Source organism: Nansenia antarctica, assembly GCF_963989245.1.
Source record: "Nansenia antarctica genome assembly, chromosome: 10".
Taxonomy (NCBI): domain Eukaryota; kingdom Metazoa; phylum Chordata; class Actinopteri; order Argentiniformes; family Microstomatidae; genus Nansenia; species Nansenia antarctica.
The window spans coordinates 26,998,471-27,015,403 of NC_137680.1; the positions used below are offsets into that span (position 1 = coordinate 26,998,471).

Below are 16,933 nucleotides of genomic sequence, written 5' to 3' on the forward strand. Positions count from 1 at the left end.
CAGGGGCTAGTGTGGGGGGGTCAGGGGGCTAGTGTGGTGGGTCAGGGGGATAGTGTGGGGGGGTCAGGGGGCTAGTGTGGGAGGGTCAGGGGGCTAGTGTGGGAGGGTCAGGGGGCTAGTGTGGGAGGGTCAGGGGGCTAGTGTGGGGGGTTCAGGGGGCTAGTGTGGGGGGGTCAGGGGGCTAGTGTGGGAGGGTCAGGGGGCTAGTGTGGGAGGGTCAGGGGGCTAGTGTGGGGGGGTCAGGGGGCTAGTGTGGGAGGGTCAGGGGGCTAGTGTGGGGGGGTCAGGGGGCTAGTGTGGGGGGGTCAGGGGGCTAGTGTGGGGGGGTCAGGGGGCTAGTGTGGGGGGGTCAGGGCAGGGGGCTAGTGTGGGAGGGTCAGGGGGCTAGTGTGGGGGGGGGTAAGGGTAGTGTGTTGTTGTGACTGGGTGCGCTTGGCCTGCAGGCTCCTGAGAGCTACAAAGCTGTGTGTGTTCACCTAAGGACACAGAGTTCTACACACACACACACACCCCCCCCCCACACACACACACACACGCACACGCACACGCACACACACACCACACACCACACACACACGCACGCACACGCACACACACACACCTCTCTGTCTCAGTAGAGGCAAAAGTACAGATTTTAGCCAATGGAGGTTTAAAATGGAGGATTTAAATAGTCTTTGTTTACAAGTAGCCTAATGCCTAATGGCGCATATATTCTGACGTCATAGATGTCGCACAATTGACGTTCAAGCCGAAAACCCCGGTTTTCCCGTATACACCTCTCCGCTGAAACCGGAGTTTCTACAAAAGTTCACCCTGGCCGGAGTTCTCAAGAAAGCACGGTTTCAGTAACCGCGAACGCCGGGTGCGTGTGGATGGAAGGCAAAACCGGGAGGAAAACGCCCGGTTTAAAAAAAAACGGAGTAGTGTGTACAGGGCCTCAGTCTCAACCGGGCCTGGCTGAGCTGGCAGTGGAAGCTGGAGGTAGAAATTGGAGGACGGGCTCATCGTAATGCATGGAATAAGGAACGGTATCAAACGCGTGTGTGTGTGTGTGTGTGTGTGTGTGTGTGTGTGCGTGTGTGTGTGTGAGTATGTGTGTGTGTGTGTGTGTGTGTGTGTGAGTGTGTGTGTGTGTGTGTGTGTGTGTGTGTGTGCGTGTGTGTGTGTGAGTATGTGTGTGTGTGTGTGTGTGTGTGAGTGTGTGTGTGTGTGTGTGTGTGTGTGTGTGTGTGTGTGTGTGTGTGTTTGTGCCTCCACCGCTGAGCTGGGAGACCAGGGTGAGGCTGTAATCAGTCTGAGTCTGGGGAAACGTACAGCATGTTTTTGTTTTCTCATCTGGCTCTCTGCTCTGGGGTCTGAAAGCTTCTTAGCGTAAGTAGGCTAGTACTTAATTTCCGACAACCCGGTTGAAAGACACAAGAGGGTAACAACTGTAACTGGTCAAACCTTTGTGTGTGAAGGAACCTAATTTGTTCTCTTCAGGCTGCACCTTAACTGTCCCTCCTGAAACCTCTCCGTCCCATCTACCCTCCTATAGAGTTTCTCTACTGTAAAGACATAAATAAATACATAAATAAATATATTCTCCCATCTTCTAGCATTTTGACTGCCAATGGCCCCTGGCCCGAGCATAGATCTTTTTTTTTTGCAATGACTGATGGATAGATGACTGATGGATAGATGACTGATGGATAGATGACAGATGGATGACTGATGGATAGATGACTGATGGATAGATGACAGATGGATAGATGACTGATGGATAGATGACTGATGGATAGATGACTGATGGATAGATGACTGATAGATAGATGACTGATGGATAGATGACTGATGGATAGATGATTCATTTACTTAGACCAGTGGTTCTCAACCCTCTCCTCATCGAACCCCAGCCGCTCCACATATTTGATCTGTTCCACCACCAGCACACCTGATTCAACTGATCAAGTACAAATCCTAATTGATTAGTTGAATCAGGTGTGCTGGTGGTGGAACAAATCAAATATGTGGAGCGGCTGGGGTTCGATGAGGAGAGGGTTGAGAACCACTGACTTAGACGAATGTATTTGTGATAAGTCCTTGAGCAAGACACTGAACTCCCAAATTGCTCCTAATGAGCGGGCCGGCCCCTTGCATGATGTGTGAATGGGTGAATGACAGGCCGTTGTAAAGCGCTTTGAAATAAGGCGCTAAAGTGAAGTCCATTAGTGTATCATCAGAATCAATAGTCGTTTGACGTTATTTTCTTTCGGTTGTAGCACCCATTCTGAAGTGTACTTTAACGCCACAATCCATCAGTCCTTTAAATGTTAATGCTGTTGTCTTGTGTGGGGATCTAAATGGCCGTGTTTGTGTTCTTGTTGTTGTTGTTGTTGTTGACAGGTGTGATAATGGATCTGTCTCTGGTGGTAGCACTCTGCGTCTGCATGGGTCCTGCGTTAGGTGAGCATCTTCCGTTATCCTTCTCCTAGACACACACACACGCACACACACACACACACACACACACACACACACACACACACACACACACACACACAGACATTAATAACTACACACAGAGACAATTATAACTCCCTCCAGGAGAAAGTATCTCTTCCATAAAGGGGAAGTCTCCTCCCTGTAGGGTCTCCACTCCTCCTGAAAAGCTTCCTACAAGGGTTCCTACAAGGGTTCCTACAAGTTTCAACAAGTCAAATTTAAGACCTTTTTAGACGTTTTTTAGACCTCTTTGAATAGCTTTTTGTCATCCTTGAGGTGATGAAATTAGGGATTTCACTGCCATACAGACAAAAAAGGAAGCGAATTGGCATTTTTTTGGTTCCAGCTTGATTAATTTCCGCGTAAATAGATGTGGTCGGACTAATTTCCTTGCAGGATCTCATTTTTAAAACCTAGCACCTCATTTTTAGACCAAATAACTGAAATTTGAAATGTGAGACTGTGTGACTCTGTGTGAGGGTTCAGTAGCAAGGGTTCAAGGGTTCTTTATTTGTCACATGCACAGAAATACAAAGTAAAACATGCAGTGAAATGAAATGGACCTAGACACTCCACACTGTGCCAGAAAAGAAAAAAAAATAGTAACAATAAAAGACACAGGACAGGAGAGACATAAAGTGCTGAACATAAAGTGCTGTGCAAGTAGCAACAGTATCCTGCACTATATAAAAAGACTGCTTTTAAAAAGGCAGTAGCCTAGCACAGTACAAGGGAACCAATTAAAAACCAGTTAATAAATAGGTGTGCTTTAAGAGATAAATAGGTGTGCTTTAAGAGATAAATAGGTGTGCTTTAAGAGATAAATAGGTGTGCTTTAAGAGATAAATAGGTGTGCTATTAAGAAATAAAGAGGTGTGCCGCGGTCCTTCTACCTCTAATGTCTTTCGTTTAGCATGCGGACGGTCTGGGAGAAGAAACTATTTTTGAGCCTTATAAGTGAACAGGCCTCTGGTGTTTCTGTCTGTGTGCTCACAGGGTCGGCGTTTGGTAGAGAGATGCCAGGTAAGTGTGTGAGAGGAGGAGTGACGTGTGTGTTCTGTCTGTCTGGCTTCAGGGAAGGGGAGGCCGGTGGAGGGAGACAATCGGAGGACGGAGGCCTCGTTGTAATGCGTGGGAAAGAGGAACGAGGAATGGTATCAAACACTTGTGTGTGTGTGTGTGACCACGGTGGGTTTACAATGAGGCCCCCCCGAATCCTCCGACTTTTGCCTCCGCCAGCCTCCTCCCCTGGTGTGGTCTGCTTCGCACTGGAGTGGACACTGGTGATCGTGCACGGCCATCTTTGCCGCCGGCTTCTTAACTGTCTCTCTCGTATGGATGTCTGTCCTGAGGCTGGTTCTACTGTGGCTGCTTGGACTTTGGGTGAAACTGTCCCTTTAACACTAGAATAGCCATGATGGGTCATTTGATCCCTGTGAGTACTGCACTCGATCAAATTTCAGGACCCTCCTTTCATGACTTTTCCTAGATATGTGCGTTCTACCACCCAGTATCCTTACATTTTCAAAATCACTTCAGGATAAGATAGTATAAAGCTGTTTTGCAGTTTTTCTGTGTAGGAGGCAGGCTAATTTACAAGCGGCCAACTAGTGGTCGTTGTGTGTAAATAGCAGCTTTGCATTGTAAAAAGGCGGCTCTTTTAGTAAGTAAAAAGGCACGGCTGTTGTAGTGTTAAGTGTTTTGAGAAGGAAGCCAGGAGAGAGAGAGAGAGAGAGAGGATGTGAGGAATAGAGGAGAGACTATTCTGACTGTTGTTGTTCATTTCAAACACTTCTCTGTGCTTGATTGTTTTTGTCTGGTGCCATTGAACCAATGGAATAGTCCCAAAGGTGCTTACCCAGCCCATCTGGCACACAAGGCAGGCAGAAGCACACACTCAGTAAGTAAAGTAAGTAAACAGCCCCCCTTCCCCACCCCCACCACCAGAAAATGCTATAGCTACATGATGTCAGGAGTATTTACAATCCAGACTGTATGTCCTATAGCAGGGGTCGGCAATAGGCGGCCCGCGGGCCATTGCTGGCCCATCACCAATAATATTTGGCCCAGCAGAATATTTTGAGAATCCACTTTTTTTTTTTTTACAATATCGGACCGACAGTCCCACATATAGCGCCTATAATGTCCGAATAGAGAATCTACCTCTACCTGAATAATGCTTATTGTACTTTTATCCATGTTGAGAGTGAATGACACAGGGACAGACAATCAGGCAGCGGGGTGCACCGAAGCGCACTGACGCTGAACCCCTCATAGTGAATCATAAGTAGGTGGACAATGTGTAGTGCTGAAATAGCCGTGTGTGGTTTGAAAAAAATAACACCAGCTCAGTAAATAATTCAAACGTAATGTTTACGTATATGTGACTGCAACACACATATGAACAGTAACAAAGCAAATTCAGTTTAATATTCTGAAAAACATTGACAACAAAATTGGTGAAAAAAAGAAAAGAAAGAAAAGTAATCCGCTTATGCGAGGGGTGGTGGTGCATAGGCCTATGCTCCTGAAACGACAGAGCAAACACGCTATTAGGGATAATAATTACAATGAGCCATTCATTCAAAATATACAAAATACAATTAGGTTATTAAATACAATAACGACAGGCTTGGTACTCACTTAATGTGAAAAGTGGCATCTCCCATCGGTCAGTATTTGCTTGATATCTGGTTATATGGACGTCACTTTAATCCGCAGGCAGTTCTCAAGTTTTTTTTTGCATCAATCGATTCCTCTCGTGCGTCTTTATCACATTCATTGAGGAAAAGGACGACTCGCATGTATAGAAAGGGAACATTGTGAGCACGGAAGATGTGAGTCTCACAACGGCTTTGCGTTGATGAAACCAGGTAGGATGAACATTATAGTTCGCTGTCCATTCCTCTTTAAATGCCCTGTTTTCACCGTCAACTTTCCTCTTTACACCTTTGGAGAGTGACATGATGTTTCTCTTGCTAGTTAGCAGGTTAAATGTTTAGCTAACTTCACCCGGCACGCAAACAACCAATCCAATAATAATGTGACCTTGTCTGGGAGGAGGGGGGAATCATTCAGAATGAAAGTATGTTAAATAATTATTAGAATAAGCTAGGCTGCGCTACATCGTCAGTCCACACATTTATTATTCAAAACTATGGAAAAGGGTGAAACTACATTTCAACGTTGTTGAGAATCACAACACAAACTTGCTAGTCAAGCCAAAATACTGCAATGTAATGGATTGGACTGCTACCTAGTTAACTACAACACTACTTTACATTGTTACCTAGTTAACTACAACACTACTTTACATTGTTACCTAGTTAACTACAACACTACTTTACATTGTTACCTAGTTAACTACAACACTACTTTACATTGTTACCTAGTTAACTACAACACTACTTTACATTGTTACCTAGTTAACTAGAACACTACTTTACATTGTTACCTAGTTAACTAGAACACTACTTTACATTGTTACCTAGTTAACTACAACACTACTTTACATTGTTACCTAGTTAACTACAACACTACTTTACATTGTTACCTAGTTAACTACAACACTACTTTACATTGTTACCTAGTTAACTACAACACTACTTTACATTGTTACCTAGTTAACTACAACACTACTTTACATTGTTACCTAGTTAACTACAACACTACTTTACATTGTTAGCAGGCTCACAAAACAAGCTGTGTTAGTTGACTAGCGATGTGTACATTTTTCGAAAGAAAAGTAAAAGCATTAGAACGTGTCACATTTTTTAACAATCAATTACTTATGAATGAATGAATGAATGAATGAATGAATGGAATGAATGAATGGTCTTTATTGTCATTGCTACAGTACAGGTACCAAACAACGAAATTTAGGAGGGGTGGCTCCCCTGGAGTTAGGAAAGAAAAAAAAAAAAAAAAAAAAAAAAAAAGTTCGGGCCCGCCATCTAGTGGCTCAAAAAAAATTTGGCCCGAGGCCAAACCTAATTGCCGACCCCTGTCCTATAGCATGTATTAAGCACTTTACATGGTGTTAAGATTCCAGGCAGATTATATAACTAGATGAAATACCACTGAGACATTAAATCTAATCCAGAGTTATGTGAGAAATGGTCCGCTCCTGAGGATTAAACATTTTCTCATCTGGGGGTTTTAGCTCAGTAATCGCCTCGTCTGGTTTGGGGCCAGGCCTCACGCGGAGCGTTCTAGAAGGACAGCTCATTCTTACACGCTGCTGCTGCTGGTCTCAGTGTGACAGGCGGGGTTCAAACCCTGGTCTCTCACACGGAAGACACAAGCGTGTCAACTTAAACAAACCACGTGACCTTTGGAAGCTACTTAATAGCCAACTAGGTTGCAGTCAAAAACTCAAAACCAGGTCTACAAACATCAGCATAAAATCTGGAGATTCTCTCTTTACAGACAAGCTGGATGTGGCTAAGTGCTTAAACACTTTCTTTACAACCATAGCCACTAAATTAGTTAACAATCTACCACCCCACTCAGGGCGTTATGGTGTAGAGCACATCCGTGCGTTCTACAATAAACTGGGTGTACGCAAAGATGATTTTAAACTCTCCATGGTGTCAAACGATGAGGTGTTTAAAAAACTGGGCGCTCTACACTCAGAAAAGGCCACGGGCCATGACAATATTCCAGCCAGATTTCTAAAAGACTCAGCTGCCTCCATTACCCCAATCATCACCCACATAATAAACCTCTCCATCAAACAGGGACACGTCCCCCTTGACTTTAAAATAGCAAGGGTAACCCCACTGTATAAAAAAGGAAGCAAATTAGACCCAGGCAACTACCGACCTGTTTCTATTCTTAATTCCATCTCGAAACTTATGGAAAAAATTGTTTATGAACAGGTTGATAGGTACCTTACCGAAAAAAATCTGATGTATGAATTTCAATCAGGATTCAGAACATCCCATTCCACTGACACATGCCTTCTCTATTTGAACGACCACATCAACCATGAGGTGGACTCGGGCAAGTACTGCGGCATGGTCATGCTGGACCTCCAGAAGGCCTTCGACACAGTAGATCACCACATATTGTTAGATAAACTGAAAGCAATTGGGTTCGATAGAACATCGGTGAGCTGGATGCAATCCTACTTAGAGGGGAGGGAACAGGTGGTTAGTGTGAACGGAACACTGTCCCCCCCCCTCCCAGTGACCTGCGGCGTTCCACAAGGAAGCATATTGGGACCTTTACTGTTCCTAATATATGTGAATGACATGTCATCAGCATGTGATTGCAATTTGTTCCTGTTCGCGGATGACTCGGCTCTGCTGGTCTCTGACAGGGACATATTGCAGGTGGAAAAAGCGCTAAGCACTGAACTGAGTAGAATCTGCATCTGGCTAGCTGACAATAAACTATCAATACACCTAGGTAAAACTGAAACCATCCTATACGGATCCCCATCTAAACTCAGAAAGGCTGTAAATTTCAAAATAAAAGTGGGTAACATTAATATCACAAGAAAAGAGGATATTACATACCTGGGCTCCATCTTAGAGGCAAATCTTTCCGGAGATAAAATGGCAGCAAAAGTAATCAAAAAAGTGAACCATAGAACTAGATTCTTGTACAGGATATCCTCACTTGTCAGTAAAAACACACTGAGGACCCTATCAGGAGCTCTCATTCAATGTCACTTCGACTATGCCGTAACATCATGGTACTATAGAACCACAAAGGCCCAAAAAACAAGACTCCAGACAGCCCAAAATAAACTGGTTAGGCTTCTGCTAGGCCTCAACCCTAGGACACATCTAACCGCTGCTCATTTTTTGAGCCTTGGTTGGCTACGAGTAGTTGACAGAGTGCAGCAGCTTGCACTGGGCCTGGTCTTCAAGATACGCTACACCACAAAGACACCCAAGTACCTGTCAACATACTTCCAAAAAGTGAACAACGTCCACACATACAATACCAGAGGAAGCTCCACGAACCACGTTCAACCGCGTTGCACCACAAACAAGGGGTTAAACTCGTTTGCAAACTATGCAGTAAAAATGTGGAACGCCCTTCCTATAATCTTAAAGGAGTGCAAAACACTGCCCACCTTCAAAACCACTCTCAAAAAACATTTACAGGAGGCTGCAATCCGTAACTGGACCCTCTAAATCAAAAATCAGATTAAAAGACCCGAACTACCCACTGTACATACTTTGTGTTTTGTCCCCCGCCCCCACCTGTGGTGTATGTCCCCACCTGTCCTACCCGCTGTACATACCTTATGCTTTGTTGTATTGTTCTTCCCATGATGGATGTATGTTTATCTTGTAGATAGTACTAGTTATTTGTCTGTATTATCTTGTAGATAGTACTAGTTTTTTTTGTCTGTCTTACATGTAACGATGAATTGAGAATCAAGGACCCCAATTGAAATAAGCCAGTGGCTTTCTTGGGTTTTTATCCTGTTAGTTGACCTTGTATGTAATATGTACTTTCATGTACCTACTTCTGCAAATCTTCTAATAAAGTTTTCAATCAATCAATCAATCAAGCGTCTACCATTAGGCTCAAGGTCTGACGGTGACATGATAGACAGAGCGAGAGAGAGAGAGAGAGAGTTAGAAATAGATACATAGATACATAGATGGATAGATAGATAGATAGATACATACATACATACATACATACATACATACATACATACTTACATAGATAGATAGATAGATAGATACATACATACATGCATACATACATACATACATACATACATACATACATACATACATACATACACACATACATACATACATACATACATACATACATACATACATACATACATACATACATACTTTATTATTCCCCGAGGGGAAATTCAAGCATTACAGCAGCTCAGACCACAAACAACAACAACAAAATAAAGTGACAATATAATTATAATAGACTAAAATTTAAAATAAAATTAAAAAGAATGTCCATTAGGTCTAGAACCTTTAACATCGGACAGTCTGACTCTGATCACCCTGATCCAGCTAGCCGGAGGAGGAGGAGGAGGAGGAGGAGGAGGAGGAGGTGTACAGTCTGATTGCAGCAGGCGGGAAAGATCTCCTACAGCGCTCCTTAGTGAAACAACACTATAGTTCCATATGTCACAGTCAGGGATACCTCATCACAAGATTATTGAGTGGTTCCAGAAGGTGGTAGACAGTTCCAGAAGGTGGTAGAGAGTTCTAGAAGTTGCTAGAGAGTTCTAGAAGGTGGCCAGTGTTTTAGGTATAAAGTAGAATAAAATATGCACACCCAGCTCATTAGACGAAAGACAAGAGGTATGTACCGAAGAAAAAAGGAATATCTGCAACCCCCATGGTGTTTTCAATCAGAAGCACCACAACAGACAACAAATTCGATCTGGGTAGGGTCGTCGTGGGGTCATTCAAAACCACCTCTGCTACATTAGCCTGGGGTCTGTCTGACTGTTAGCAGATTGTCCTACAGTGGTTGTTCCTCTTAATGACCGTGGGAGGTTGGACAGGATGTGGTTTTGCCTTGTTACGGAGGCGGGTAGACGTCACACTGAAGTCTTTTTAGTTTGTTTATGAATTAGGGCTTATCTACTGTCTACTGTAAACCCGGGAAATACTCATGTGATGCTCCTGGAAGGGTAGAGAGAGGCTAGCGAGCGAGGCTAATTGGTTAGGCTTTTGTCGTTGGTTACTCACCCTATTTACGTGCTGAGGTGCACACACACACACACACACACACACACACAGACCAGGGTGATGTGATTCTGCCTCCCCTGCTTTCAACAGTGCTGCAACTTCACAGTGGCTGTGTGAAGCTGCGTGAGTGTTATTGTCACACGTTGCAGTTTTCCCTTTATATAACAGAATGAGACTGCAGTGTGTTGCCAGATTACACTTATAATGAGCCCAGTGTTGCCAGATTACACTTATAATGAGCCCAGTGTTGCCAGATTACACTTATAATGAGCACAGTGTTGTTGTGTTCTACTGGGTGGACGGCTGTTCTTCATGCATGTTAGTGCTCTCTGTCTTTTCATGTGTGAAAAAAAAATGGTGTGTTTGAGTAAAAAAAAAAAAAGTGTCCTCTTGGCCAGGTCATCATTTTTTTTTCTTCTGCTTCTTTTTTTTTTGTCATTCAAAATTATGTTATTACATTTTTTGCTTTTCCACAGAAAGACATCAGAAAACTGGCTCTCAAATGACTTATCTGGTTAAATAAAGGCTAAATAAAAACAGCACACCTGAAACAAGCTAGCTACAGTACCTGAAACAGGAGCGTACCTATGTTCCCCGGGTCCTATGTTCCCCAGGTCCTATGTTCCCCAGGTCCTATGTTCCCTGGGTCCTATGTTCCCCGGGTCCTATGTTCCCTGGGTCCTATGTTCCCCGGGTCCTATGTTCCCCGGGTCCTATGTTCCCCGGGTCCTATGTTCCCCGGGTCCTATGTTCCCTGGGTCCTATGTTCCCTGGGTCCTATGTTCCCCGGGTCCTATGTTCCCCGGGTCCTATGTTCCCCGGGTCCTATGTTCCCCGGGTCCTATGTTCCCTGGGTCCTATGTTCCCTGGGTCCTATGTTCCCCGGGTCCTATGTTCCCTGGGTCCTATGTTCCCCAGGTCCTATGTTCCCCGGGTCCTATGTTCCCCGGGTCCTATGTTCCCCAGGTCCTATGTTCCCCAAGTCCTATGTTCCCCAGGTCCTATGTTCCCCAGGTCCTATGTTCCCCGGGTCCTATGTTCCCCGGTAACGTACCTCCCTCCTGAAAAAGGGTCCTATGTTCCCCTCTCCCGAAAAAAAGGGTCCTAGGGTTCCCTGGGTCCGATGTAAAAATGTACGGCACCAGGGATTCCCAGGTGGTCTCCCATCCAGGTACTAACCCGGCCCAACCCTGCTTAGTTTCCGAAGTCGGACGAGAGAATAATGTCACCGATCATCCATATAGAACAACCATGGGCACCTCCACACGCTGCCGGCGAGCGAGACTGCCCTGCCCGATCTGACACTTTTTCGGGAGCGGGGAACATAGGACCCTTTTTCGGGAGGGAGCTAAGATACCAGGGAACATAGGGATGACCCCCCCCTGAAACAAGCCAGCTACAGTACCTGAAACAAGCTAGCCAGAGTACATGTGGAGACTAGAGCCCTCACAGAGTAGATCCACTGTTTACATTCTGACCCCGCTGGGAGAGAAGCAGCTCAGTAACCAAACAGCTGGTTAATCAGATGACTTAAACACAGAGTCAGAGTTGCAGCACTGATGCTTTCTGTGTTTTCTGTTCCAGCGTCGACGATGGACGAGGTCAAAGGTATTTACATTTCAAATTGTTGCTAACTTTTTAAAAGTAGCCTCTGTGTGTGTGTGTGTCTGTGTCTGTGTGTGTGTGTGTGTGTGTGTGTGTGTCTGTGTCTGTGTCTGTGTCTGTGTCTGTGTCTGTGTCTGTGTCTGTGTCTGTGTGTCTGTGTCTGTGTCTGTGTGTCTGTGTGTGTGTGTGTGCGTGTTATGAAGCCTTCCACAGTTTGTGTTGTGTGAGTGTCCAGCTCTGAGTGGCTGTCTGTCAGTGGGCTGACCTGGCTCTTCTTCCTCCTCACTTCCTCTCCTCTCCTGTTTTTTCCTCCTCAGGCGATGACAGCGCATTTCACTACGGTGAGTATATGACCCTTCACTCTCTCTCTCTCCTTCTCTCTCTCTCTCACTCTCTCTCACACACACACACACACACACACACACACATAGACACACACACACACAGGAAACATCTGGCAGGTCGAGAGACGGGTTGGCGTTTTCCTTCTGTGTTTCCAGGGGCAACGGAAAACAGTAACCCTGATGGCTTCTTCCTGAATCCAACCGCCAAAATGTTCTAGCCACGCCCACCACTCTGCAGTCTCATTACTGAACACCCCCCATCCCTAAACCCTCCCAGCCAATCAACAGGCCTACTACATTAGGCCCACTATGATGTCATTAAACACTGCCACCATGGCTGCGTTCGTAGATTCGCGCTGGAAATCTGATCAGCACTCATGGAATGCCTCTTGTCCAATCAAATTACTTGGTCTCTTTATGACGTTGAACACAGTGTGTGCTCCCTCGGCGCTCTCAGAGCGAATTTACGAACGCACACCATGACACTGCCCTCCCCTGTGTAGTGGCGTCCACAAAACACACCAATACAGCGGCTGGTGAAAGGGGGAACAAGTTGGCAACTAATCAAAATGTTCAGACTCATTTTGAAAAAACGGAAATACATTTCAACGTTGTTGAGAATCACAACACAAACTCGCTAGTCAAGCCAAAACACTGCAATGCAATGGATTCGGTGAGTAATCCCCCCTTAACCATAACACTGTAACTATAACACATTGTTAGCAGGCTCACTAAACAAGCTTTGTTAGTTGACTAGCGAGTGTGTCGTTGATTTTCAACAACACTGAAACGTATTAAATTTTTTCGAAATACATTAAATCGCACCACAGAGTTAACATTATTGATTGTGTATCTGGGCCGGGATCATACGGCAGATTCTGATCTAATTATTATCATTTCAGATTACGAGTCTCTGAGGATCGGCGGCCTGATCTTCGCGGTGACGCTCTTCCTCCTGGGCATCGTCCTCATCGTCAGTGAGTATCAGTGCGGACCAGGGACCGAGGCCCTCAGAGGGCGGGGAGGCTGGTGGGGGGGAGGTCGAAATCGGAGGATTTCCCATTCACCCGTTCAATGCATTTCAAGCAGCCCTGTCCTCTGATTTCTACCTCCCCCAGCTGTCCCCCCGATGGACATTTAGTTTGACAGGGTTCCCATGGGTCCTTGAAAAAATTCGTGAATTTGAGAAAAAGAAATCAAGGTCTTAAAAGTTTTTGAAAATAGACATGGGTCATTGAAAGTGTGTCATAGACATAGGTCATTGAATTCCCCTCTCTCTCTCTCTCTCTCTCTCTCTAAAATAAATAAATATATATATTCAAAAATGTTTTACTTAGCTCGTCAACTAGTTCTGTCTCAAACTATGCCGTGTTGGGTCCTTGAATTTGAGGGAATTGAGTCTTGAAAGGTGCTTGAAAGGTGCTTGAATTTGATGTTTCAGAAGGTGTGGGAACCCTGGTTTGACCTTGTGACCCCTGGGCCCAAGTAGTATCCACTGCAGTATCCAGATCTAACTGGTTGTTCTCTATTCTGCTGCTCACCTAGACTCAACTGTCCCAGTAAACAAGGCAGAGATCAGGAGATCACTTACTCCCTGGGGGAGGGGGGTGGGGGGGGGGGTCGGAGGAGGAGGGCTGGAATGTCTGGATGAGGGCGTAGGGGGGAGGGCTGGGGTAGAGGGTTGGGATGTCTGGGTGAGGGGGGGGGGCGGGGGATCTGGGGTAGAGGGTTGGGATGTCTGGGTGGGGGGTAGGGGGAGGGTTGGGATTATCTAGGTGGGGGGGTGGGAGGTAGGCAGAGGGCTGGGATGTCTGGGGGGGGGGGGTAGAAGGGGCGGGCTGGGGTGGATGGCTGGGATGGCTGGGTGGGGGGGCTGGGGTAGAGGGCTGGGATGGCTGGACAGCTAGCATGCATGCCAAGATCTTGCACAACAACTTAAGACCCCCACCCCTGGATACCTAACACCCCTAACCAAGACTATAATTGTGCATGGAAAGGCCTTCTCAGTCTAGTGCCCTTCTACAGGGTTCAGAGCCTGATTTAGACAGAAGCTCTATGCAGCACATCTGTGGTAGGGTCTGAATGGATAGATATAGTATCTGTGGTAGAGCCGCCGTCTAATGATCGCATGGTTGGCAGATCAGCGGTTCGAGCCTCGGCTGGCCACATGTCAAAGTGTCCTTGGGCAAGACACTGAACCCCAAATTGCTCCCAGTGAGCAGGCCGGCCAGCGCCTCGCATGGCAGCCTGCCGCCATTGGTGTGTGAATGTGTGTGTGAATGGGTGAATGAGAGGCCGTTGTAAAGCACTTTGGATAAAGGCGCTATGTAAGTGCAGTCCGTTTACCATTTTACCTATAGGGTCTGAATGGATAGATATAGTATCTGTGGTAGACCTATAGGCCATGCCATAGTAGTTTCCATGCCATAGTATTTAACTACTCTCTCTCTCTCTCTGTCTCTCTCTGTCTCTCTCTCTCTCTGTCCCTCTCTCTCTCTCTGTCTCTTTCTCTCTCTCTCTCTCTCTCTGTCTCTCTCTCTCTGTCTCTCTCTGTCTCTCTCTCTCTGTCTCTTTCTCTCTCTCTCTCTCTCTCTCTCTCTCTCTCTCTCTCTCTCTCTCTCTCTCTCTCTCTGCAGCCAAAAAATGCCAGTGCAAGACGAGCCAGAAGCCGAGGTAAGTTGGCGCAAGGAAGAGTACAAAGTGTACAAACAAACATGGCCGACACCATGAACCGTGGTTATAAAAATGTCACATTCAGACTAGTAAACAGGGTCAGACTCTGAATGAGACTGTGACCTGCATGTTGTTTTAGGTCTGTGTGTTCCCTTTGCATTACTGGTAAGATTATGTACAAGGTTTGTGACTTCCAGGTTGTCGAAGGACTGCCTATGAGACCCTGCTGTTAAGGTTGCAGTACAGTTTGTGTAATAGACTATATATATACATTTTATTATTACTATACTCTTATTAGGCAATACTTACTGTAGTGGTGACATGTTAGTGACACATTTACCTATGTCAGGTGTGCAAACTTTCACCTTTCGAATTCGTTTAAAAAATAATAATAGGTCAACCATGTGAATCGTGTAGATCTGCAAAAGAAATATTTGGGGTAGGGGGGTGGAGGTGCGGGGGGGGGGGGGGGGTAGTGTGAGTAATGTGACTCTCTGAACAAGCCCCGATGTTCAATCAAAGCCATGTTCAAACAGAGCTCCACTCTCCTGTCTAGTGTTTTAGTGTTAAGCCCCAAATATATCACTGTTTGTTCTCAATGTGCTCTTCCCTCTCTCTCTCTTCCCTCTCTCTCTTCTCTCTCTCCTTCCTCTCTCTCTCTTCCCTCTCTCTCTTCTCTCTCTCTCTTCCCTCTCTCTCTTTCCCTCCTCTCTCTCTTCCCTCTCTCTCTCTTCCCTCTCTCTCCTTCCCTCTCTCTCCTTCCCTCTCTCTCTCTTCCCTCTCTCTTCCTCTCTCTCTCCTTCCCTCTCTCTCTCCTTCCCTCTCTCTCTCTTCCCTCTCTCTCTTCTCTCTCTCTCTTCCCTCTCTCTCCTTCCCTCTCTCTCTTCCCTCTCTCTCTCTTCCCTCTCTCTCTCCTTCCCTCTCTCTCTCTTCCCTCTCTCTCTTCTCTCTCTCTCTTCCCTCTCTCTCTTCCCTCTCTCTCTTCTCTCTCTCTCCTTCCTCTCTCTCTTCCCTCTCTCTCTCTTCCCTCTCTCTCTTCTCTCTCTCTCCTTCCTCTCTCTCTTCCCTCTCTCTCTCTTCTCTCTCTCTCCTTCCTCTCTCTCTTTCCCTCTCTCTCTTCCCTCTCTCTCTCTCTTCCCTCTCTCTCCTTCCTCTCTCTCCTTCCCTCTCTCTCTATTCCCTCTCTCTCCTTCCTCTCTCTCTCTTCCCTCTCTCTCTTCGCTCTCTCTCCTTCCCTCTCTCTCTTCTCTCTCTCTCTTCCCTCTCTCCTTCCTCTCTCTCCTTCCCTCTCTCTCTATTCCATCTCTCTCCTTCCTCTCTCTCTCTTCCCTCTCTCTCTTCCCTCTCTCTCTTCCCTCTCTCCTTCCTCTCTCTCCTTCCCTCTCTCTCTCTTCCCTCTCTCTCCTTCCTCTCTCTCTTCCCTCTCTCTCTTCCCTCTCTCTCTTCCCTCTCTCCTTCCCTCTCTCTCTCTTCCCTCTCTCTCCTTCCTCTCTCTCTCTTCCCTCTCTCTCTCCTTCCTCTCTCTCTTCCCTCTCTCTCTTCCCTCTCTCTCTTCCCTCTCTCTCTTCCCCTCTCTCCTTCCCTCTCTCTCTCTCTCTTCCCTCTCTCTCTTCCCTCTCTCTCCTTCCCTCTCTCCTTCCCTCTCTCTCTTCCCTTTCTCTCCTCCCTCTCTCTCTTCCCTCTCTCTCCTTCCCTCTCTCTCTCTTCCCCTCAGTGCTGGGGGGCCTGATGTAGAAGCTGGTCCTGCAAGGGGTAAATATTGTCTGGCTTAATCTTCATTGTAGTGTTGGTCGTACACAGTATCTATATTGGTCTTGATTGAAGTACAGGTTTCTATCAGGGGAGGCTGGTGGAGGTAGAAATCGGAGGACGGGCCTCATTGTAATGCAGGGAACCGAATGAGGAACCGTATCAAAGACACATGTTTCTTACCATTCCTCATTCCCTTCCATGCATTTACAATGAGCCCGTCCTCCGATTTCTACCTCCGCCAGCCTCCCCTGGTTTCTGAGGGATGTCTAAACACAGCATAATGAATCAGACGTGGTGGCTTTCCCACCTGTATAAGATGCTGGCATTATTTTCTTTCTTTCTTTCTTCTCCTTCTGTAGCTTAGAAGTAAAGACC

The 16,933-nt window shown here is 46.1% G+C and overlaps 1 protein-coding gene across 3 annotated transcripts in view; it reads left to right on the forward strand.

Moving 5' to 3' along the window:
- The first annotated feature begins 2,390 nt into the window (after window positions 1-2,390).
- LOC308165816 (FXYD domain-containing ion transport regulator 6-like) overlaps window positions 2,391-16,933 on the forward strand; it is a 15,181-nt gene continuing 638 nt past the window's right edge. For 2 of the 3 annotated variants that reach the window (XM_080539980.1, XM_080539979.1), the window contains exons 1-8: window positions 2,391-2,445; window positions 3,481-3,507; window positions 11,769-11,792; window positions 12,107-12,130; window positions 13,036-13,110; window positions 14,770-14,806; window positions 16,521-16,558; window positions 16,918-16,933. The exon at window positions 16,918-16,933 is cut by the window's right edge and continues 16 nt beyond it. In XM_080539980.1, coding sequence (XP_080396106.1) covers window positions 2,394-2,445; window positions 3,481-3,507; window positions 11,769-11,792; window positions 12,107-12,130; window positions 13,036-13,110; window positions 14,770-14,806; window positions 16,521-16,558; window positions 16,918-16,922 — 282 coding nt within the window. In that variant the 5' untranslated portion in view covers window positions 2,391-2,393 and the 3' untranslated portion in view covers window positions 16,923-16,933. The remainder of the gene's footprint in view (window positions 2,446-3,480; window positions 3,508-11,768; window positions 11,793-12,106; window positions 12,131-13,035; window positions 13,111-14,769; window positions 14,807-16,520; window positions 16,559-16,917) is intronic. The other variant, XM_080539981.1, reaches the window with a different exon arrangement.